The sequence below is a fragment of the Tetrao urogallus genome (genome assembly GCF_951394365.1).
Source record: "Tetrao urogallus genome assembly, chromosome: 1".
NCBI lineage: Eukaryota > Metazoa > Chordata > Aves > Galliformes > Phasianidae > Tetrao > Tetrao urogallus.
Genome location: NC_136813.1, coordinates 69,113,724 through 69,137,940, shown reverse-complemented (window position 1 = coordinate 69,137,940; position 24,217 = coordinate 69,113,724). Strand labels below are relative to the sequence as shown.

Below are 24,217 nucleotides of genomic sequence, written 5' to 3'. Positions count from 1 at the left end.
AGTGCAGAGGGAAGATGATTAGTTCAATATGACTAGTGACAATATGACTGTTTTCAGTATAAAAATAATTCAGGATACAGATTGTAATGGATGCTTCACCTTCCCTCATAAAGAAGTGCTTGATTTTAGTAACCTCTTACCATATCTGAGTGATCTAGTCAGGAAATCCATCCAAATCAGGAAGTTCTTCACTAGCCACAGATCTAGAGGCCATCATGACACCTCAGTGCAGCAAACCTCTGCTCTGGGTGAGAACAAAGAAGAGAACACAGTCTGACTGCCTTTCCCATCAGTCAGAATTTGAGCACAGTGATCTTGCACAGCTGCAGAGTGGACCTTGCCCTTCCATATCACAATGATGAATCTCAGAAACGCTGCAGGCTGGGTTTGGAGCACATGTCAAGGTTCAGCCTAACATCCTAGAGAACAGAAAAATAGACTGCCTGCAGATGTCATGTACATTTTCTTAACAAAGCATCTTTCCAAATGCTGAAGTATTCTGTGTTTCAAAGCTCTCTCTTCTTACAGCTACAATGGATTTCTTGAAAATCAATTCTTCTATATGACTGTTTGAAATTGCATTATATCATTTTATGTTGGTAGGGTAGGTTTTGCTAGAATTTTGTTGGCTTTTTCTGTCAGGGATTTTAGAAATGATTCAGAGATTATAAGACAACATAGAGATAAAGAACAGTTTTGAAAGATAGGATATATTGCTCACTATGATTTGTATGAACTAATCTCTAATGCCTCTTTGGAAAAAAAAGAACATCATCAACTGAAGCTTACCATCCATTGCATACATTAACAATGACTGCTTATTAATCTTATAACCTTTTCTAATTAACAGAGTAAATTTTAAAATGAATACAAATTGAAAGAATTCAAGGGTAAAATATATTCAGTAATAAAATATCTCCTTATGTTTGTTGAAATGTCTGTGAAGTAAGAGTTGTGTCAGAGAAATAATTTGTTGTTGTAGGATTTTTGTTGTTGTTTGCTTATAGTCAATAGGAAAATAAGTGCCAACAGCTGGCACTTTGTAAGTAGCACATCTGTGTCAATCTTATATATTATTACAGGCATGGCTAGTAAAATCACATCACTGTTGCTGCTGCTGTTGCCATTGCAGCTGTTGTTATTCACTGTGTGCTGTAGTTCTTCCAAGTGCATGACCAATGAAAAGCAAAAGAGAAATCTGAAGGGAAAATTTGGAATAAACATCTTCAAATCATAAAGTGAAATATATAAATCAATCCTGGGATAAGAAATGCTCATGAATAGGTATAAATTGACAATGTATGGAACTTGAAGTGTGAAAGTTTTATACATCAGTTTGTTACATAAATTGCAACATATACAAAAGAACCATTATGATAAATGTAGGTACAAACAGTTATAGAGATCAGGCCATGGCAAAACAGAGAAAAATGAACTGCAGTTATTTCCTATCAAGAATTAAACTATTATAGTTACATGTGTAAGAAACAAAACAAGAAAAAAAAAAAAAAGAAATTTTATTTAGTGGTAAAGAAAATTTTGCAGTATTGGTATCTCAGAGAAGAGAAAGAATTTATATGCAGTTCAGAGGTACCTGACTGCAATTTCACTATTTTCCCAAAGAATACTGGAACTACAATCAGCTTGAATTGTTTGTTCTAACCCAGGAACCAAAGGTCCTAGAGTAAAGGAGATGCATCATTTCAGCTGATAGCTATTAAAGCAAACTGAACTTTAGGACAAATGAATATATACACTAAATGAATATTATACTGAGAAAAAATAGTGAGAATGGATAACATGAATCATGAAACTGTAAAATGAGAATTGGTTTACATTTGTACTTGCCATGACAGCATTTGTAAAGTATCCAGTTAAGACAATTGCATCAATTATAGTGATATGCCAAACATGACAGGCCACACAAGATATATATCTAAGAATAATAATTGTGGGCATATATGTGTAAGAATTTATGCATATCTGCAGGTAGTATCATTAAATCATATACAATGAAAAAAAAGTTTCTTTATAACCTCATGAAGTTTTCTGCTTAATTAAGTTAGGCAGCTTCCAGAGGAAAATTATTACTCCTTTGCAGTTAGTTGATCAAGTTTATTCCATGATCATTTTACAGGTGCTAAGCTGTGTGGCTGAGCACAGATATTAAATATGTTGAGTGTCTAATCTACATAGGTGTTCAGATGCTAAAGTTCCATATGCAGTAACTGATGATATAAAGATTAATTTGAAATTAACTAACTTTTTAATGCCTTAATCACTCCAGCGTATTTAAACAGAATGAAATGCCAAATAGGAAAAACCAGTGATATATAGTTGCCTTGGTACAGCAGTTCTTTCTTGAGCTGTATAACTGATTGTGTTCTATAAAGCTACCAAAATAAAAACAGATTATAGAAATGAATTCTCTTCTAACTACCTATTCTGAAGGTAAGCATGTGTTACATAAAAAATAACTCTAAATTAATGAAATAGATCCAGGATAAATACAGTTTTGCATTAATTATTTGCATCAAATAAAGTAACTCAATTTTAACTTTCTTTGAATGCTACGAAGAAAAAATTTTGACTGTATCTGTTTTCAAAAGGCTAGAAGATTCTGGAACACAATTTTTTTTTTGGTCTTGTAAAGATTATATTGTATTTACTATTGCATTGTCATGGTCAAAATAGCATAATAATGCAGACTAATATTAATATTGATTAATTAAAAATGAAAGATTTAATGAACATTTTAAAAATTATCATAGGCATCTCCTAATGTTCAGGACAAAAATATTGAAAGCACTAGCATATCCAGACAGTTTATTTCAGCATACACTCCCATCTGTAACATCTCCCATCTCTCACCCATTTCTAGACTACCATTCAAGAATATATATTTTTAAACACTTCTCAACTTCCTGAGTTTTTATATGCAAACTAGCATAACTTGGGCACACAAATCCCTAGTTATTTTTATTTACTTTGCGCAATTGCGAAGACAAATCATGCAATGGAATGCTCAAGTTTCATGCATCCATTTATTTGAAACAAGATGTCTTAGTATTCTGTATTTTCAAATCCCCTTTCTTGTTTCATCCTCAGTTTGTTATGCAGGTACACTAGAATCACAGAATCCTTAGAGTTGGAAGGGACCTTTCAAGGTCACCTAGTCCAGCTCCCCTGCATTGAATGGGGACCACATCCACAGCTAGATCAGGTTGCCCAGGGCCTTATTCAGCCTTGTCTTGAAAGTCTCCAGCGACAGGAGATCAATCATATCTATGTGAAAACTGTTCCAGTGCCTTATCATCCTCACAGTAAAAGACTTTTTCTTTATATCCAACTAAATCCAGCCTTTTTGAGCTTGAAGCCATTTCCCCTTGCTCTATTACCACAGACTCTGCTAAAGGGTCTATCCTGGTCTTTCCTGTAGCTCCCCTTTAGATATTGAAAGGCCACTATCAGGTCACCTCGGAGCCTTCTCTTCTCCAGGCTGAACAGCTCCAGCTCTTTCAGATTGCTCCCATTGAGATAAAATTTACATTTTAATTTGCTTTTAAAGGTAGCGGTCTCCCCCTAGACATGTAGGAAATTATTATTCTCTCTCTGGTATCGTTTATCAGAAAATTCATTTTCACTTTCCCCACAAGTTAAGATTACCACCAGTGCAATTATGACTGTGCTTTCCTCACAATGCAGTCACTCCCATGCAAATGGGTAACGTGTATCTCACTGAATTAAGAAATAATTAGTAATTAAAATTCTCTTTCTCAGAAATCTCATTCTACAGTGTCCTTCTGAAGAAAGAGCTGTTAAGTACAGCTTCTAGTTTTTATGTGGGGCTCCAGTTTAGGAACAAGCCTGGAATTGCCTCTCTTGCTATCTGAATTTATTCTGTTGCTTTGATGAAAAACAGCTGGCACTTTAAAGTCCTTATGATTTTGGAAGAATTCTCCTGCCTATTTTACTTCCTACCTTCTGTGCCCTTATTTTCTGATTTCTTTCATTCTTTGGGTAACTTGGTCAGTCTTACTTCAAACATAAGATCAAAATTCTGTAAGACAACACAAATATGGTTTAGAAGGTATACTAGGTCTGTTTGGTATAACAAGACAAGATTCACCAACTCTTGGGATAGGATTCCAAGAAACAATGCCATTTGGCTTTATTCTGCTGATTTGTTCTTTGTGCTGAGAGAACTCCAATCTCCAGAACTCTTATGGCAAGCCAGAGAGAATTTTGGTTTCCCTCAAGTCTGTAGGCAATACATAACCAATGAAAGATCTATTCCAATGAGAAGTTCACAGATAGAAACAGGCAAGAGAGAAGCATAAACTGATACTTTTTAAAAGCATTTGATAGACAAAACATAAAAAATGCCAGCACTTTTAAAGCCCATTCTTCTTTTCTTCTTCAAATGGGACTTTCACGCGTGTTCTCACTTGGAACTGATGAGGGAGGATACATATAAGGACAAAAATTTGAGAAGGAAGTCAAGTTGGAAATCCCTGGAGCTGCAAGTTCTGGTATTGGAATGGCAGGAGGACAGCAAAACACCTCATGTGAAAATGCTAAACCTAGAGATATTTATTGTTGGTGGTGTTTTTTTGTTTTGTTTTTGTTTTTGGTTGTTGTTTTAAATATATATTTATGGGTTGAAAAAGGATCTCTCATTTTGGGAAACCCCTGCACTGGGGGTGACAGTTCCAGAGTATCTACTGCAGCTTTATAAGAAAAATAATCTGCTCATCACATCTGAATTACTGGAAAAGTATAAATGATATGTCATGATGTCTTGACTGATGGCAAATGAGTTCTTGCAACACAATGTGGAAGACTAATGCTAAATATATCAGTATTGACGTGAGCAGTAGATTACATATAATAAACTGTTTTAAGTATTGTTAACAGCCAAAAAATGAAAATGAGAAGGAAATGCATGCTAAGAAATCACACAGACTGATAAAAATTGGATTTTAGAAGTTTATTATATATCATAATAATGCAGAATAGTTACAATTCAATTAGGAAATTGATCTGTTTCAGTATTCTAAACAAAAGATTATGGCTTCCTACAGAGGAAAAAAAAACCTCACCCCACATTCCCTTCTTTCTTGTCATTAGTAATCAGTATTGCATCTGATGAATCCTCCAGGAAGAAGTATACAGCTGTTTGCTATCTTGTATCTTTTATGTGAGAGGCCACTGACCCCATCTATAAATTCAAAGATACATATGTGGTAAAAATATTTCATATGATAGAGATTAATTTCTTAGCTCTATGGTTTTGCTCTGTTTCTGTAATCTTTTTCAAGAATCTGTTATCTAACACTGAACTGAATTGGACCTAACTGTGTTACAGAGATAGAGTGCCTTACTGAAACTTTAACAGAAACGATAATGCATCTTGAACACTAAATTAATGTATTCTTGAAAGACCTTAAAGGAGCGTAGGATTCACAGTATGATTCTAAAAGTAAGGTGTAGAGGGCAGGTAACACTCATGAGCAGTAATAAAAACAACCAAAATGCCTGTTATACTAGAACAGAGATAAAGCTTTGTATTTCTTGGAGAATAAAAACCTAAACTGGATAAGAAATGTCTTTTTAAGCAATATTGCATTACAACAAAATGTATTATCTGATAGCAAAACATATGGTATCTAGCTCTCAGAGTTAAGTCACCGATAGCTGGGAGTACTTTAGTATCTGAAAAATGATCTCCTTTTACTTATAAACTGATATATCGATTTATACTCCTGATTGTAGGCACCTGACATAACTCTTTCCTCTTTACTTACATTAATGCCTTCAGGACATAAAACATAACAGCTTCTCTCAAAAAACAGAGGAAAGGCAACAGTGAGTTACTAGCCAGAAAAATTGTTGTTGCATTTTTATTAGTGGAAGAAGTGGGGGAAAAAATACTTTCATTAGAACATACTCATATTTATGTCAAAAAGGGAAATAATTTTTTCTCACTCCTTCTCTCTCTCTCTCTCTCTCTCTCTCAAAAAAAAAAAAAAAAAAAAAAAAAAAAAAAAAAAAAGAGGGGTAAGAGGAGAAAAGAAAGAAAAAGGTAGAAGAATAGTCCAAGGAAAAAAAGAAACAAACAACAAGTTTAATTTGAAATTAAAAACAAATCCAACAAGACTGATTGAATTCTCTTCTCCCCTGTAATTATACAACAAAAGGTTTCATAGTGAAAACAAAATTCACCAAGTCAGCTTGACTCCCTTAGGCCTTAGTCATAAACTGCCCACATTTGTATGAACGCTTTGCTTCACTATAGATAGTTCTTTGAAAACTTGATGCTTGCTGAGAAATGCTTGCCACCATGGCCACATAACACAGTTTGAATTTAAACTAGTGTGGTAAACATTTTCAAAATAATTTTAAATGCTTACTACATAAGTAGTAATCATGACTTTCTTTTAACCACATGACATTGCAAAGTTTTCAAATACCTCCTGCATCTCAAATCTTTCATGAAGAAATCATTTTCTGATACATTTTAAATTCTTTTCCTTTGAAGAAAAACTGCTTACAATAAAAATCCATTTATGCTCCTAGATTCCTAGTATATGATATGTATATTTATTTTTGTCATCATTTTTATGATATTCCAAAGAGCGTTTCATTCTGTATGACAGTGATATGCACTTTACCACTCCTGCATCTTACAGAAGGATGAGTGTAGTATTTTCTTAGGTGATCATAATTACTGTCGAAGACTTGTTAGAATCATTTTTACCCATGGATACTGCAGGTAAAACAAAGAACATATTGCCAATGTTACCTGTTCTGGCAACTTAAAGGAAGCAATTTAACAGCAACAGTGGAAAATGAGATCATAAAGGTTAATAGGGTAGAGATCATAACAATAATTTTAATGGAGTTTTAAAGATTCAAGTTATATTTTTTCCTTTTTTTTTTCTTTTTCCAAAGGATATTCTGAAGGCTTATGAAGGAAACTTAATGATGTACATGCTTGTGCATGAAAGGAGTAAGTGCATTAGTATACCAGAAGGTACATTAAGAGGAGACCTCTTTGGAATATGTAGCTGTTAGTGTGTCTTTAGGGTAAAATAGCTACATCATTTTATCTGGGAGCCATGGCAACGTAGAGGTGCAAGACCAAGTACAGATTGAGTTCAAAGGATCAGGTTGTCAAGCAGCATCTTAAATGAACTCAAATCTGGCATGGATCTCCAGATATATCTATGCAAGTTAAACCAAGGCTTTTTAACTGTCAGTGTTATTTAATCTTGCTGATACAAGGACACAGAGGAAAAGATGAGAACAATGTGGTTGAACAGGCAGCAATGCACAGTGGTTTCTGTAACCTGTTTTTAAAGGACTCCTAACAGTAGGTTAGCTTAAATTCATGAGAATAGTTTCTCAGATTATTTTTTCATTAGACAAACTCAACTGTATGGAAAGCTCTGAAGTATTTTCTCCAAATTTCTTAATGTTGCAACTTGGTGGCTGGCTCTCCTTGAATGCATTCATTAAGAACATGAGTATTTTCATTATATATAGGCTTGAATGATGAAAAGCTAATGCAACTAGGGAAACCACGTAGTCCATGTTTATTTATAAATAAGTTGAATTCAAAGGATTGATATAAATATTAATTCCACTTTTTTTAGGACTGAAATATGACTGCCTTCTATTCTATTGGAAAAAATATGCCTGTTAATATTATGATTTTGTTTCTCTGCTGTATTTTCTATTTTATTCTGATGTTTTCATTATATATTCAGGTCTTTCTTCCCTCTCATCTTCAACATTTTTGTTAGCAGCTCTTCTCACTCAACTTGTTTGCTGCCTCTCTAGCAGTATCTATCCAGATCTATTCCTGCACAAATCCTTTGTATCTTCCACATTTCCTTTCCTACCTTCCTACTCTCAGATCTGAGGCATATTTTTAAGTGATATCAGTATAACAACAAATTTCATATTAATCAATATTGCTATATAGCTGTGACTTCAGCAATGTTTCATCTAATCACAGCATACAGGAAAGGAAAGAAATGCTACTTTCAGGGTGTTTTGTAAGGGACATCTACCAGCTAGGAGGGATTAGCTACTGGTTCATTTAATTGCACAGGTGTATCTTCTGAAGCAGTGATTAAATTTTCCTCCTGAAACTCATTCATATCCTTCCCTAACTTTCCACCTGAATATCTCCTGTTAATCAATTCTTAAAGTTGGTAATGGTTTTCATCTCTTCCTTAGAAAAAGCTGCTTCTTGTTGATGATGAAAATAAAGAAAATTGCTATAGTATAAAAGGAAAAAAAATGTACTGATTTTTTTTTTTTAAAGGAAAAAAACTTTTCTGTCACACCATTCTCACATCCTCTTTGCACTTTTCTTTGAAAGCTGAGAGTCCTTTCTTATACTGCACTTAGGAATCTTGTTTGTTCAATCAAAGTGACAATGACAGAAAAGCTCTTCACCTCAAGATGCATCAATTATCTGCATTGTTCATGGCTGGACAAGAGTCTGAATATGGGAGATGCAAACTGGAAACTGGTTCTGTATTAGTCCTTAGAAAAATGTTAAGATTCTTTGGGGAAAAAAAAAAAAAAAAAAAAAAGTACATCTACATTTATCATACTCAAATAATTACTGCATTTGAATGATCAGGTGTGCAGACCCAGCTAAATATTTTGAGAACACCATCATATGACTAAATGTTTCTGCCAGCTGCTGCAGTAGCTTTTAGTGAGATGACTGCTGGAAGAAGGAAATGGATGAGCAGAACTATAATCCTTGTCCAGCACATTCCTTTGCAATAGTCTGTGCATGCTTCACCACTGGTGTTATTCATATCATTATAAATGCAGTAAGGGCAAACCTTATGTTGTTTAAGGAATTGTTGAATGAGATCTTCTGTGAAGATGTCCTTAGAGACAAAGGAGTGGAACAAAGCTGGCTCCCTTTAAGGATGCCTTTCTGAGAGTGCAAGAGCTCTCCATCTCTCAGAATAAGAAAGCAGGCAGGGAAGGCAGGAAACAGGCATGGTTTGGCAAGGCCTGTTGGTCAAAATGAAGGAAAAGAAGGGCAAGGACAGACAGTGGAAGCAAGGGTGTATCACCTGGGAAGAATGCAGCGATGATGTCTGGACTTGCAGAGATGGGATTAGAAATGCCAAGGCACAGAACTTGTGTGCTTGGTGAGGGATGTTAAAAACAACAAGATGGGTTTCCCATAGGTACAAAAATCAGAAGAAACAGGCCAGAGAATGTAACTCCTCTGCTAAATGGGAAAGGATAACTGGCTGCAGCAGAAGTCTGAGGTACTCAATGAGTTCTTTGCCTCAGACTTCACTGGCAGCCAGGATTCTCACATCCATGGACCTTGCATCCCTGGATCTGAACCTCAGATGGGAACGGGGGAAGCAAACTCTCCTTCACTGTAAGGGCAGAACAAGTCTGAGACTGCCTCACAATGCTGAATGTGTACAAGTCCACAAGGCCAGATGATATGCATCCCAGGGTCCTAAGGGAGCTTTCTGATGTGGTGGCCAAGATGCTCCCCATCATATTTGAAAAATCATGACTATTGGGCAAAGTTCCTGGGGACTAGAAAAAGGAAAACATCACTCACACTTACCAGAAATGGAGGAAGGAGGACCTGGGGAACTATAGGTCAGTGATTCTCACCTCAGTGCCTGGGAAGATCATGGAACAGAACCTCCTGGAAGACATGTTAAGACACATGAGGGACAAGTCAGTGATCTGAGACAGCCAGCATGGCTTCACCAAGGAAAGGTCATGCCTGACCAATCTGATGGTCTTCCATATGGAAAGATGGCATCAGTGGACAAAGGGAAGGTAAGTGATGTCATCTACCTGAACTTCTAGAAGGCCTTTTACATAGTCCTTCACCACGTCCTTATCTCTCAATTGGAGATACACGGATTTGAAGGGTGGACTATTTGGTGGATAAGGAATTAGTTGGAAAGTTGCAGCCAGAATGTTGGGGTCAGTGGCTCTGCGTACAGGTGTAGGTCGGTAACAAGTGGTGTCCCTTTGGGGTCCATTTTGGGACTGATACTCTTTACCATCTTTATCAGTGACGTAGATGATAGGATTGAGTGCATGCACAGCAAGTTTGCTCATGACACCAAGCTGAGTAATACAGTTAACACAGCAGAAGGAAGGGATGCCACCCAGAGGGACCTTAATAGGTCCTAGTTTCCAGTTTATGAAAGGTGGGCTCTTGTGAACCTAATGAGGTTCAACAAAGCAAAGTGCAAGGTGTTGCACTTAGACTGGGGGTAGTCCCAAATATATATACAGACTGAGAGAAGTAATCCTTGCTAGCAGCCCTGCTGATAAGGACTTAGGAGTCCAATATCTAATACTAGACTAAGTTCTATGGGCCATGTGGTTAACTGAAAATGTATTTTCTGTAAGCGTTGTAACTGCTTTTCGAATCACCGTATCTTCATACCACACACAGTGTGCTCAACATATTCAGTGGAATGTAACTGTTAATTGGTGAGTTATAAATCATTTACATCTTAACAACTATCATGTTTATGACTTTTTTTTTTTTTTTCCCCTAAAATTTGAATAAATTCTTTTTGCTGTACTCTAGCCTTTTACAACCAGGGTTTATAGGCAGATAATGACTTTCATACATTGCAAAATGAGACCACGGGGCAAAACCAGGTGAAAAATATGGAGAGACATTTCTGTGAAACTGAAATTAATTGTTCGGCAAAAAGCAGGTTATTGACTTCTAAACTGTTTGACACACATTTATTCCAATTAATTTCTATTAGGAATAATAAAAAGCAAATGAATATTGAAACGTGGACAAAATAACCATTGTTGGGGGATGTAATCTTCAGGCATGATTCTCATCTAAGCTGATTAGTGGAACTTGTAAACAGCCCACTAAAAATTGTGAATTATCTCTTCTAAACAATCAGTTGCTTTGGGTAGGCTTCATGATATGACAGTCCTTAAACAGATTAACATGCTTCAATTGTTCTAACAGATGTTGACATGTACATGCTACTTTTTAAAAAACAGTTAATAATGCATAAGAATGGAGAGTATGCTGCTTAAACTCTGAACTTTTTCCACTATTTTACATTCCAAAAAAGATTCCCCACAATGAAGGTTTAGAAATACCTACATTTGTTCTCGCCTTATGGAATATCCCTTTTTTATCTATATATGTCCATCCTTTTATTAAGAACTGTTAGATACTGGAACAAACATTAAGTGAGACAGTTATCTTTTGTTTCTGTCAAAGAAATGTGCATCTTCCTTTGGATTACTTCTTGGATATATTGTGTCTCATCACTTGTCTGTGCTCTATAGTAGCTACAGTGACAATAATTCATAAAAATAGAGTTCAGTGTATGCTTATAGCATTCCTGAGAAAAAATGTTGTGTATGTGTTGTGTATGTCAGATACTTCGTTAATGTACCTCATTTTTGGTTAGAGCTGTACTTAGATATCAGCATAATTGAGGAATAACAGAATTAGATTTTTTTAGTGAGCTAACCTGACTACTGTTTTACTATTCAACTTTTATAGCACAGAACCAAACAATGGTTAATTTATGTTGCTAAGCAAAATTATTTGCTATTCTCTTCAGAAGTTGCTTTTTAGTAGTCTTCAGAATATTACGAAATTACATTTTTCAAAGGTGCTTAGGGTCATGGTGTTGCATTGGAATGAAAGTAAACAAAGAGCAAGGTTAAAGAGGGGGGGATAAATCAGAAAATGGACTTAGTGACTTAGATATTCATATAAAGACAAAAGTCCGTGTCCCTAAGCACAGACGTTTTTTAAACAAAATTACAAAGAGATGCATATATTGTATTTTCAGTCCTAGATCAGAGCAGTGAGTTCATAAAATCTGAATCTGTTACTGTTAATGTCTTCCATTCAGATAAATATAGAAGAAAATTCAAATAGCCATTGATCCAAACATAAAATATTGTTCATGTAGGTGAAGTAATGAGTACTTTCTTCATCTCAATCATCAACTCTATTAAATTAAGATGTATCTGCCCCCAAATGTATTTTGTTTGTCTATTATAATACTATTAGCCTATTATAATACTGACCACCATAGTTTGATGAAATCAAATTTAAACATTTCTTTCATTTTATTTAAAGAATGGTCGAAGAATTACCATAGAAGTTCTTGATGACCATGGAAGTTGTCCTTTGTCCCAGAATCCAGTGGGACTTCAAGACTGATTGTGAATTTTTCTGAAACTGCCCCTGAGATCTTCTGTTTCAGCACATCCGAGTGTAGGGGAATCTATTTGTTTAGCCTTGTTGCTTAGAATTAACACAAGAATGACCTTCCACTAGCAACCTGAAAAAAAAAATTAAAAAAAAAAATCTGAACTAAAGATATATATGAGAAGTAGTCGTTCATAGATATCTCATAGATCTCTAAATTTTACAGATCATTTCCTATCCAAGTTTAAGACTATAGGCAGCTATCTTTCTCTATTTATTTCAAAGAGAAATATTTTTCTCTACCGCACAACACACAGCTATAATTGTAAACACTTTCTTATTCTGCTTTAGAATTTGCTTATGAAGGTTGGAAGAGCTGGCATATGGTTTTTTTGTCTCTTTCTGGTTACTTATCTAATTTACGTATCTGATTTCTGCATCAGTTTCTCTATCATTTAGCTTATTTCCTGTCCTGCCAGCAGTATTTTATTTCTATGGAGCCATAAGCCAATGTGAAAGTAGCTAATGCTCTTTCAAACTAGTTTCAAACTCTGCATGAAAAATGCTTTTCAGCTCTCATTTAAATATTTGTTTTCCTCAATTTTTAACAGTGGAATTTAACAGCTTCAGTGGTACTTCTTGTGACCCATGCAAACAAGTTTATTTTATAGCTGGATAGTATTTGACCTTCAGTGCCATTGGATTTATCCTTTATGAAAACCTTTCATTGTTCTGTTATTTTTTATTTTTAGCCAGTACATTCTACAACATGATTGTTATGGTAAATAGTATCCTAGTAACAGAAAGAATTGGCTGTTGAACTCAGTAAAAAATATTAGCTTTTATTATATTTCCAACAAAGAGAAAGACTGGAGGCTAGATTTAAATACCATGCAGACAAAACCTGAAACTATGGAAAGGGAAAGGCTGGAAACGCCTACCACTTAAACCATATACAGCTTGTGAATTTTGAAGTAAATTAAAGATATCAAGACAGTCAGGAATGAAAAGTTACGCACAAATCAGTGTGTGCATCTTCTCTTGGTGAAGAATCTCACTCAGCAAAGCTTCTGAGTACAGTGGAATGGTAAAGAGTAAAACTAAAAGCATATCTTCAAATATCTTGCTCAACTAGAAACTTTCTGTCATAATCATATTGGATATGTACTCAGTCTTGTGATAATACAGATTATTAAGAAATTTTATCCATTAAGGCATTGTAACTAGTTTTATATCCAATATAATTCAGGCTAAACATTTGTAACTTTAGAAACAAATTGGAAAAAATATTTAGCAGATGGAGACCTAAAATAATTTTACATGCATAATTTAAGCACTTTATTTATTTGCTTGGCAAGTAAGTATTTCTGAAGATACTAGAAGATGGAAGACAGAAGGTAAAAGTGTGAGCTCTTTAAACACCACAGATATGCACACGCTATATTAGATATTGACTGCTGCATATTAAATGTCATGACTTTTTCCAGAACTTCAGCAGTATTCTTCAAGTCCAGCCCATTCAACAAAATTATAATTGATGTTAACAGAAAATGTAAGAAAATATAAATTGGAAAAGATCTTAATTTACTGTTGGCAAAACTCTATTGTAATTAAAAATATCTCATCCTTGTACAATAATTAAAATGCTGGCACACAAAATGATTAATGTGACCTTAAAAACAAATTGCTTGACCTGTATAATGATGACACTTCTTTTAAATAATTTCATTAGGATCTTTCTTCACTGATTTGCATAGCATGGTGGAGACTAAAAAGAACTGAAAATCTGATGAAAAATCAAATGAACAATCAAGTAGAAGTAAACCTACGAACAAGTAAGCAAGGGATAAAAGAAGCTTTTGGCATTTAGTTGCCAAATTCTGATCGTGAAAAACTTCCTTTGAACAACCTTGAAATCATTCTTACTTTATAATAAGATTTTAAAGAGACCGAAGTGAGATTCAGCTGCCTAAACAGAAATGTATCGAAGTTTATGTAGGTTTTGCTGGTTATTTCATGCTTCTTCTTCTTCTTCTTCCTCTTTTTTTTTTTTTTTTTTTTTTTTTTTTTTTTTTAATAAATGGAAAAGCAATAAAGAATTATTCTTAGGCATAATTGATCTCATCTGAGAGTAGTCATATAAGTTACAGCAGACATACCTTGCATTCCTCTTTCCTAGGTAGAAATGGAAGCTAGCTCAGCTCTAGCTATATTCATTGTGAGCATACAAAATTAAGTAAGATAAACATGAGACCTGGAACTATATTTCTACCTATACTGACTTCTGAATCCTTATGGAAATACATTTTCCCACAGTATCTGTGGACTCTGACCCTATTTTCAAAGCATACTTGATAAGGCAAAGATGAGATTTTTTCCTGCACAAGCACAGATTTCCTGCACATTCTGACATCAAGTAAAAGAGATCATTCCTCTGAGTCTTCCTTCCTGGACTCTTTCCTAGATAAGATGTGAAATATAAACAAAGCAGCTATCTGGGTGTGAAAAGAGGGTGGGAAAGGAGATTCACATAACTTCAGCCTTTCCTATACAAGCTTTGCCACTCTGTAGGAGAGGATCCTAGATTCATCAGATCAGGGAACAAGTAAGGTAAAGTGACTTCGTAGCCCTAAGGTATGTCTCTTTCTGCTCTAAAGGTGATCTGTGTACTTCATGTGATTAAAAGTATTTAATCAGTCTTGAAGTTTTGTAGAAAGGCTGTCAACACCACCTAACCAAGTGTCCTTACCTCTAGGGAGTATTATCCTCTTCTTGATTCCCTGCATTTATGATTGTTTGCTACCCATTGGCACAGTATTAACAGAAAGATGGGTGATATTCTTCACTCCCAGTCTGTATGCCTTCACCAGTCTTGAGCTCATCCCTCATTCTCCTGATAATTTGTGTGCCTCCTCCAATCTTGCTGATACATTCTCTGGTGAAATCCACAGTCTTTTTATTATTATTATTATTATTATTATTATTATTATTTGGTTATTTTTCAATTAGGCATGGCATCATTGCTGGTCCATTTTTAGCTATTGATTCCATACTTTCTCCCACATCACCGTGAGGCTAGACATGCTGGAATGAAACTGTCTGGGGCCCATAATTTATGTCAGAGATGGGAAGCATACCCAAGACCTCATTTTATGAATATATTCCACAACCTGTTGTTTACCTCTTTCCAAATTATCTATTCTTCCAGCTTTCTCAGGCTACTGTAACTGTTACAAAAGTTCCTTTTGGAAAATCTAAAGGTTTGTACCCTGAGAATCAGTTGTATAAAAGGAGCCACGGCTTACGGTAGAGGGCAAGTGCCTCTCTACAATAACTGACAAAGGGTTAGATGTGGCAAGATTTCAACTGTTAGCAAAATTCAGTTTGAGTTTGCATTGTTTTTAGCACATATGAGGAACTGTGGCAACAGTTAAGCACAGTTCCTCAGAAGTCTCTTACAGCATTTCTATCTATCTGCAGCTTTACCTAAGACAATTTCGTGGATGAAAACCTCTTCTTTCCATGAAAGGAGGTTGTTGCACTGTAAAATCAGGATATTTATCCATTATGATCTAGACTCTGGCCTTCACAGGTTAAGGCCATTATCTAGATTTTAATGAACAGTCACATCAAACTGTGTAACAACCTCCCTTCACACAAAGAAAAGGTTTACCTCTACAAATCAGTCTTAAAAAATCTGCCAAGCAAGATTTTTTAAATTGAACTGTATTCCCCAATACTGGTCTGGACAAAATGGAGAAACCCCAGAAAGATTTAAGACTGAGCCCAGGCTTAATGTGTGAACATGACATGCATTTATGTAGCCTGGTACTGAGTGCTTAGAAACTGATAGGCACAATTGCTAACCTGCAGCTTTCACATAGTGCTCATTAATGTCACTGCTTGAATTCTAGCTAAACACTTCATTGTCATTAATTTCCAGAAAGGGCAGAATGCCATCTAGCTGCTAGGGATGGCCTCTCACTGCCAAATTTTGCTGAAAGACCATCAAAGACACTTGTCATTCAGTGGCATAAAACTTGGCATCAAGCAGTATTTCCCCTTATTTTTATTAAGTGTCATTGGAGAGAAGGATGCAGCCCCAAGCAAATTCTTTTGCTGTGTAATCTGTTTTTAAAAAGCCTAGAGAGAGATAAGATGCCTCTGAATGAATGTGTTTCTTATATATATCAGACACTGAGGTATCAGGATCTAAAATTCCTATTCTAACAATATCTCTGGAGATTAAACATTAACATTAAACATTAAGATTAAGTTATCTTAATGGTAGCATTAATCAACTGCTTCCCAATGCACTGCATATGATCACAAAAGATTGGTAACTGCAAATCAATCAGAACACTTTTCTAAATCAAATTACTTTATTCATTTGATGAGATGGCATTGTGCAAAAGATAAATTGTTTATTTTTTTCACACATGGTACAACCTTCTTGTAATCTTTTTTATTACTGTGACAGGCAAGTCATTTTTAAAAGTTGTTTTTTGGTTTCCTTCAGTACTTGCTTTCATTTGAGAGCAACAATGATCATAGTGAACTGAAGATATTCTCTTACACCCAACCTGAGTTTGTAAGGCTTTTGAGATGCTTTGTCTCTAATTTTTTGTGACAAATAGTGTTACACAGAGCAAATTCATATGAAATTCTCTTGTCAAAATGAAGAGCTCTGCCTTATAATTTCAAGTACTTCACAATCTTTTTCACATAAATCAAGTTCAATAAAATATTATCCATATAAAAAAGCTTTATTAGTTGACAACGGTAGAAAAAAATATTGTTGGATGGGTTATTTTTGTAACTGAGTTGGGCATATAAGCATTTCAAATACAGTTTTCCTTTTAAAGGGAAATACCTATGGCACAAATCTTTTATAGATAAGACTCATATTTCTCTACCCAGAGAGACTGGCATGATTAATATTAAATAAATGCTTTCCAAGTGTTCAGAGGATGCTGTATAAGCACTACAACATAGACCACTCAAGGTCTGCACTGTGTGATAACTTTAACTAAAATTAAAGATATGGCCATAAGATAATTGAACAAGCTAGTGTAGTGCAAGCTTCAGTGGGAGGCTGGAATTCAGTTATTTCCACGACCACAGAAAAACTTCAGTGACTGAAGCTTTTGTTGGTGCACGCTCATTACTCTGAGTGCTGAGCTGACAGACTATAGCTGCTGTAGATAGTCTCAATAACAACTTGTAACATCCCTTATTTGCTATGCAGGGGAAGTTCTAGGAAGATTTTTGTTGCTTTCAATGTAAATAAAAACAATTGAGAACACCAGAATGATTTGGAAAAACCATGTGGCCTATTGGTGTTCTTAGCACTCCTTGAGTTACCTGCGGTTGTAACAGTCAGTGAGGCTGGAAGGACCCAGAGTTTGGCTCTGGTCTTCCGCCCTTTCCAGGAACTGAAAGTATGACTGCTGATCCCTCACACCCCGAAGCTTCAGATTAAGATACCACCTCCTGAATGACCACTAAGGAGGAGCATGGGATCGTGCATACCCATGGGCCTCCAGCAAGTTTTCATTTGGGAGGCTGGCACAACAGGGACCAGCTGGCTGCAAATGCATCCTTGTTCCTTTTGCTTGCTCACAGTTCCTGATGGACTCAGATTCACTTGCAACCAGTAGGACTCTGTCTTCAGATTGGAGAAATCCCTAGAACGACATTTGCTCCCTGGCACAGAGTTCTGTTATGCCAGATTCCTCCTGCACACACAGCCAGCCTCTCTGCCTGCACTGTACTCATCCAAGATGAGTACTCCTGAAAGTGAGCTCCTCAAAGCACATTTCTGACAGTGTACAGGTAAGGCCAGAGGAAAGAGAAACAAAAAACAAAACAAAAAGAACAATAACAAAAAAAAGCAAACGTCTGTCTTATGTACAGAATTAGCATGTCCTAATTAGAGTTAATAAAAGAAAGCTTCAGTACATGTCCCCTAGTGGCAACAGCTGTAAAATGTGTAACCAATGTATTAAATGCTTTAGCAATTGCACTCTCCCATTTGATCCGTATAAGGAAGTAAAAAGGCAGTGTAAGGTGTGCTATCATACTTGGCATTAGAACATTGCATCCCTGCAGCTATGCTTGCTCTCTTTTTATTTCTTTCTCAATTGTTTTCCTATGTTGGATGACATCTTATGTTAAATTCTTCTATATTGTCCACACATTTGAACACCCAGATCTCACATTACTACAATGTGAGATAAGCTAGATAAGCTATTGCTGACAAGTGCTGATTCTTACTGAGCTGTGAAGGGTATGGACCATATCCACTTCAATCTCTCTGAACTTTCAGTTGGATTTCATTGAACTGAAAAGACTCTCTCTCTGGAAGACTGTATTTTTCCTTTTTTCTTTTTTCTTTTTTCTTTTCACAGTAATTAAGGCAAGTCAGAACAAGTTTTTAAGGAGCCGGGAACCTGTGACATCCAGTCCACAAGGGAGAAATATTAAAGTAATTCCATGTGGTGTCCTATGTCTGCTAAAAAAGGAAAGACTGAGAATAAACATAATCAGAGATAAGTGATTGACATCCTTCTCTACGTGCATCGTTTTTAGCCATCTGCTCTCTCTGCTCCAGGCCTCAACCCCACATGTGTTAAATAGTGAGCAAAGAGCCTACATGCGCATCTGAAGTTTAAGGATACCTTTACACAGTCTACTTTTCCATTTCTTAAATTGCACGCCTTGTAGAGAAGGTGACCAGAAAGTGCACCTTTACCAACTCGCTACTGTAAGTACTTCTTATTCTTTCAGTATTCCTAGCAATTACAGAGAAGCTGTTATCCTTTAGGAAAAGATGAGGAGCTGAGAAACAGAGTTAAATGACTTGCTCTGGGCCATACAGGGACTCTGTGATAAACTACAATGTAATGCTGTTAAATAACTCTCTAGAGAAATACACTTTCCTCTGAATCTGAACTCCCAGTTTAAACTAATGTATACCACTGTCGGGCACCATGTTACAATATAGATGATAGTTAAATGATAGATTGAAAGCCAGTCTCAAAGTAAAACAGTTTCACATTCTCCTTATTTCTTCCTTGCTAATACATTGTGATTCACATATATCCTATGAGTAACTTGCTATGAAAAACAAAACTTTCCATATTAGATCAGGCAATACCATAATAAAAATGGTATACTGTGCTTCTCATTTTATTTTGCAGATAAACAAGACTATTTTAATTACCATGATCTGACATGCTATCTCTAGAACAGAAAGTACAATACTGGAAGATATAATACATTTTCAGCAAAGGGAAGGTTTATTTTAGGCATTAAATGAAATAGCATTGCAACAAAAAATACTGTCTTATTTTTAAAAGAATCTTTCTTGAAGGAATAATTGTAAAAATGGAGTTCAGATTTTATTGCTTCTGTCAAAATATTAAAAGCTATATTAAATTAAATTTTGGTAAATATGAAGCTTGTGGCACAAACAAGAAAATAACTTTTATTATTCAGGGTAACTTGGGTGTGCTTTAATTTTTTAGATTTTATAATTCAAAGTTAATTCTGGCTGGAAGTTAAATAAGTAGAAGGTTTGCTGTGTCGAGGTGCTTTAAAAATCAGTTATTTTCACAAAGATCACTTTTTACTTACTGATAGATCAAGGCAAAATATCTGCTGTGGTCAACATGACAAGCAAATTGGAGGAGTCGGTGGCAAATAAATAAGTGGAAAAGTGTTTGAGAGGTTGAAGATTTTAAGAAAGGAGATCAGAGAGATGGCACCAAAACTCAAGGAGAGTATAAAAGAAAGTCTCATTCAAGAAGAAAATCAGAGCAGAAGAAAAATAATCATTTTTGGTATCTCAGTAGGGAGCACAGATCAGCTGCTACGCTGAGAGGAAAAACAGTTCTTGAGCCTGCAGAAACTAGAGACATAACAGTAATGCAGCATCTTCCTGATGAAAAAATAGGTGAGGTGTGGATGTCCTTAACAATATAAACTGAGGTCCCTGTAAAGGTCACAGCCTAGAAACTGTGGCAACAAAAGAGATTCAATGAGGCCTTGTCTGAGTTTCAGCTAGTTACCCAACATATATTTTTGCCCATATGATTCATCAGAAATATTTGCTTGCAAAAACTGCAAAGAGGAGAGCTGTGGTAACTAAGAGTGCATCCTCCACCCTGGCAGTTGGACCTCCTTCCAGCTGCAGGACTGTCATGGTTTTATGATTTTGGTTATCAGCATTCCATATCACAACATCATGGAGTGCGCTGGGATTTAAAGAGTTAATGCTCCAGGTCCAGGCACCTGTTCAGAAGAGAAGAACTACATACCCCAGAACACTTTGCGTTCAGAGAGGAGATATAACCCTTGGCAATGTCACAAGACCTCCCCTTTTTCCTTCGGCTCTCTTCCCTGCTGCTCATCCCGACCACATGTATTGCTTCAGCATTAGTGTAAGGCCTACATTTTTTCAGATACTCTCTCATTATATTTGATTTATTAGCTTCAAGTCTAATTATATTGTATTATAGTGTGTTATCTTGCATTCTGATACCATATTTAGTAAATTAGTTTGTTTCTCCTCAGATCGTTGCCGCTGTTTTTAATTATTTGAGGTCCCTGTTTCCCCTTTCTGGAGGTGCGGATTTGCGAATCCCTCCACCCCACTAGTCACAGAACGAGGCCAAAGCAGCCCACAAACCATTGACAAGGGCAGGCATTGGAGGGAGCAGCATTAATGAGCACTTTGGCTAGAAGATGGGGACCAGGAATTTGGGATACATAGATTCAGTTGGGAACACTACAGAGGAGTATCTGTATTTTAACCAGAGGGATCTTTCTTACTAAATTTATCTTGTACATTCAGTGTTTAAATAAAGCAAGGAGGGAATTATGCTGCATGAATAGCCACCTGACAGCCTTCCAGATACAATATAAACAGTCTTGAGAGGCTATTGGGGAAATATCTGAACTGACTAACTTCATCAGCACACACAGGATTTTGCTACACAGAGGTCACAGAGCACATACTTAAGATAAACAGTCATAAACACAAGGTGAAATATCAAAAATTGGACTTCAAGGAAAGAGTACAACATTTCCCAAGACAGGAAATTGCAGGAGAAAAATCAAATAAAATAGATTTTACAGAGAGAGAAATATACCATATATCACAATATGTTTTTATATGACAGGCTTCAGCAGCTCCCAAAAACTGGGTCACAACCTCAATGTCTGCTTGCTGAAGCTATTGCATTATTATCAACTGAGATCCCTTTTGCATTAGTGTTGCACTAATACCACCAAACAGATTGTAATACATCATAATGTTGGAATTAACTAGTGTTTTCTGATAAGAAGCAAGTCACCTTCTATTATCAAGCATCAAATCATCTTAGTATTTTGCTGATATATTCTGCTCTGGTACAATCTGCCAAAGAAAATAGTTTGCCCAGCTACAGAGCGATCAGAAAATGTGACTGAATAAGATGAAGATAAAAATGGGTACAGAAATTAGCCCTGAAGTATCGTAGATTTCCCAAGGCCTTACTGAGAACTCAGAGTCAGTTGCATTTGGCTTTGAGAAAATGTAAATGTTCAAGTCCAAGTTTATTCTCAGAAAATGGTAGATCCCATTCAAGGAGCTTAAATAACAGCAGAAGTATTTAAAGCAAGAACAAATATTATTTATTTGTCAGCCACACTTATCAGTGGAAGAACAGGTATGGTAAATATATAGTATATTTTTATTATAGTATAAATTTGTAACACCAATATTAAGCATGAACCAAATATTTCATTTTAGCAATTGGGTCATGAATGCCAGGGTTTGTCTACCTCAGAGATTAAACAGTTATTTATTGATTTGTCTGTTTTTGATAGTGTGTTAAGTGAAACAGTATGAATTTGGCTTGCATGTTTTCCAGGAGAGTTATGGTACATGTTTTAAGCACCCATTTGATGCACAAACAAAGGCTGATGCCATGCAACACGATGAGAGTGAGGGAGCATGATTTTATTGTGGACTAAGGTTTCCCACTACACAGCTCTCTATATTTTTATGGCACATGCAACATTAGATTCTTAGCAGTCTGTTTCTTATTTGGTGTTGGTCTCTTCTCACTGGTGACAGGTGACAGGACGAGGGGAAATGGCCTTAAGTTGCACCAGGGTAAGTTTAGGTTGGATATCGGGAAACACTTCCTTACAGAAAGGGTTGTTAAGCACTGGAATAGGCTCCCCAGGGAGATGGTTGAGTTTCTATGCCTGAATGTGTTTAAAAATTGTTTGGATGTGGTGCTCAGGGACATGATTTAGCAGAGGGCTGTTAGGGTTAAGGGTAATTTGGTTAGGTTGTGGTTGGACTCGATGATCATTAAGGTTTTTTTCCAACATGAGCAATTTTATAATTCTATTTTATATCACTGACAGTTGTTGAATCTGTTCTTTACTTATCAATTATCAAATTACAGTTACACGAACCTTTTCACCATTATATCTCTATTTGTTAATTTTTGGGAGAATGTCCCAATGGCAGTGGATAATACTGAAAAGGACTGTTGAGTGTGCATTTAGTGGCTGTAGTTGACAGAAACAGTAAGAAAATTCCTCAGTGTGTAAGAACAATTTTGAAGCTGAAGATGTGAAAAATGATCTCTAGAAAAGGTATGCTTTGGTAGATAAGGGCAGCAAAACCTGTTTTATACCATTTATTGTATTATTAAGTCAGAGAAGATGTTTTTTAAGCTCCTTCTCATTGCATGTTTTCTGAAATTCTACTGTAATATTGTACTAAAGACAGTATATCCTATATAACAAGTTCTTGTAAAGCTACCTAGACATTCTCCTTGTTCTGAGAAGGAAAACAAGGAAGTTTATCCAGAATGTACCTCTGACAGGCTGTTTTCTGAGTCATAGTCACAGTAGCAAAACTGAAAGAAGGATGAGCAACACAGCTGTAGCCATGGCTTCCAGACAAGATTGTTCCAGGACAGCTGGTCAGAAACAACTTGAAGCGATCTGGTGTGGTTATCTACTGCTCGCTGTATGACACTGAGAATTTCATAGAACCGGCTCTCTGTTTCTGGGGTCAGTGGGACTTTCTCTTCAGGGTCCCTGGAGAGATCGAAGAGCAGTGGGGGATCATGGTGTGTGATGAAGCCTCCATAGCAAAAGCAAACATGAGAGTCATAGCAACCATTGGAATCCTCAGGAGTGAAGTTTGGAGTGAAGAAAAAGACTTTCCAGATGGATTCACCTGCAGTTTCCAAATACAAAACAATCAGTGATAAAAGGACCAACTGAAAATCCTTTCAACTTATGAAACTCTAATTTACACCACAATAAATCAAACACTCTATACAACATTTGACAAAGAAGAACTGCAACATACTGAAAAAGCAAAACATGGTGATTTTCTTGCTACACAAATTTATGAAACAATGATGATCACTTCAGTCCCTTAGAAGAATTTAACTAAATTACAGAAGACTTAAAAGAACTTCATGTTTTTAAGTAAGCAATGCTAAGAAATGCTAAATATTCTCAAAGATATTACACTGTCTTCCTCAAGATATATTAAAAATGTACTTTTGCCATTTGACCATATCCAGACACCACTGAACTATGAATGATTCTCATTTCACTAATTTAAAAAAAAAAAAAAAAACATTTTTTAATCTTTTTCTCCTTTAATCTCCTTGTGGTATTAACCCATCACACTGCCACATGCTTACTTTGCAAACATGTTGAGACAGATGTTCTCATTTTATTAAATGTGATGACAGGAACTGCTATAAGAGATCCTGTCTCAGGCTTCAAGATGCTTTTTCAAAAATACATAACTATTACAGTAGTTCAATTTTTAGGTGAGACATTGCTTTGTAAACTGGGAACCAAACATCTTTCAGATAGGGAATTTTGACTTTGCTTAACACACTGTGTACAGACACTGAACTGCCTGCACTAGAATAACTTCATTGAGTGTTTTCACTA

At 35.9% G+C, this 24,217-nt stretch overlaps 1 protein-coding gene across 1 annotated transcript in view; it reads right to left on the bottom strand.

Annotated features, from left to right (window-relative positions):
- Positions 1–23,097: 23,097 nt before the first annotated feature.
- Positions 23,098–24,217, bottom strand: part of STS (steroid sulfatase) — a gene marked incomplete at its 3' end in the record, with an annotated part of 81,026 nt that continues 79,906 nt past the window's right edge. Inside the window, exon 9 of the mRNA XM_079549546.1 lies at positions 23,098–23,480. Within this exon, the coding sequence (XP_079405672.1) occupies positions 23,098–23,480 (383 nt within the window). The remainder of the gene's footprint in view (positions 23,481–24,217) is intronic.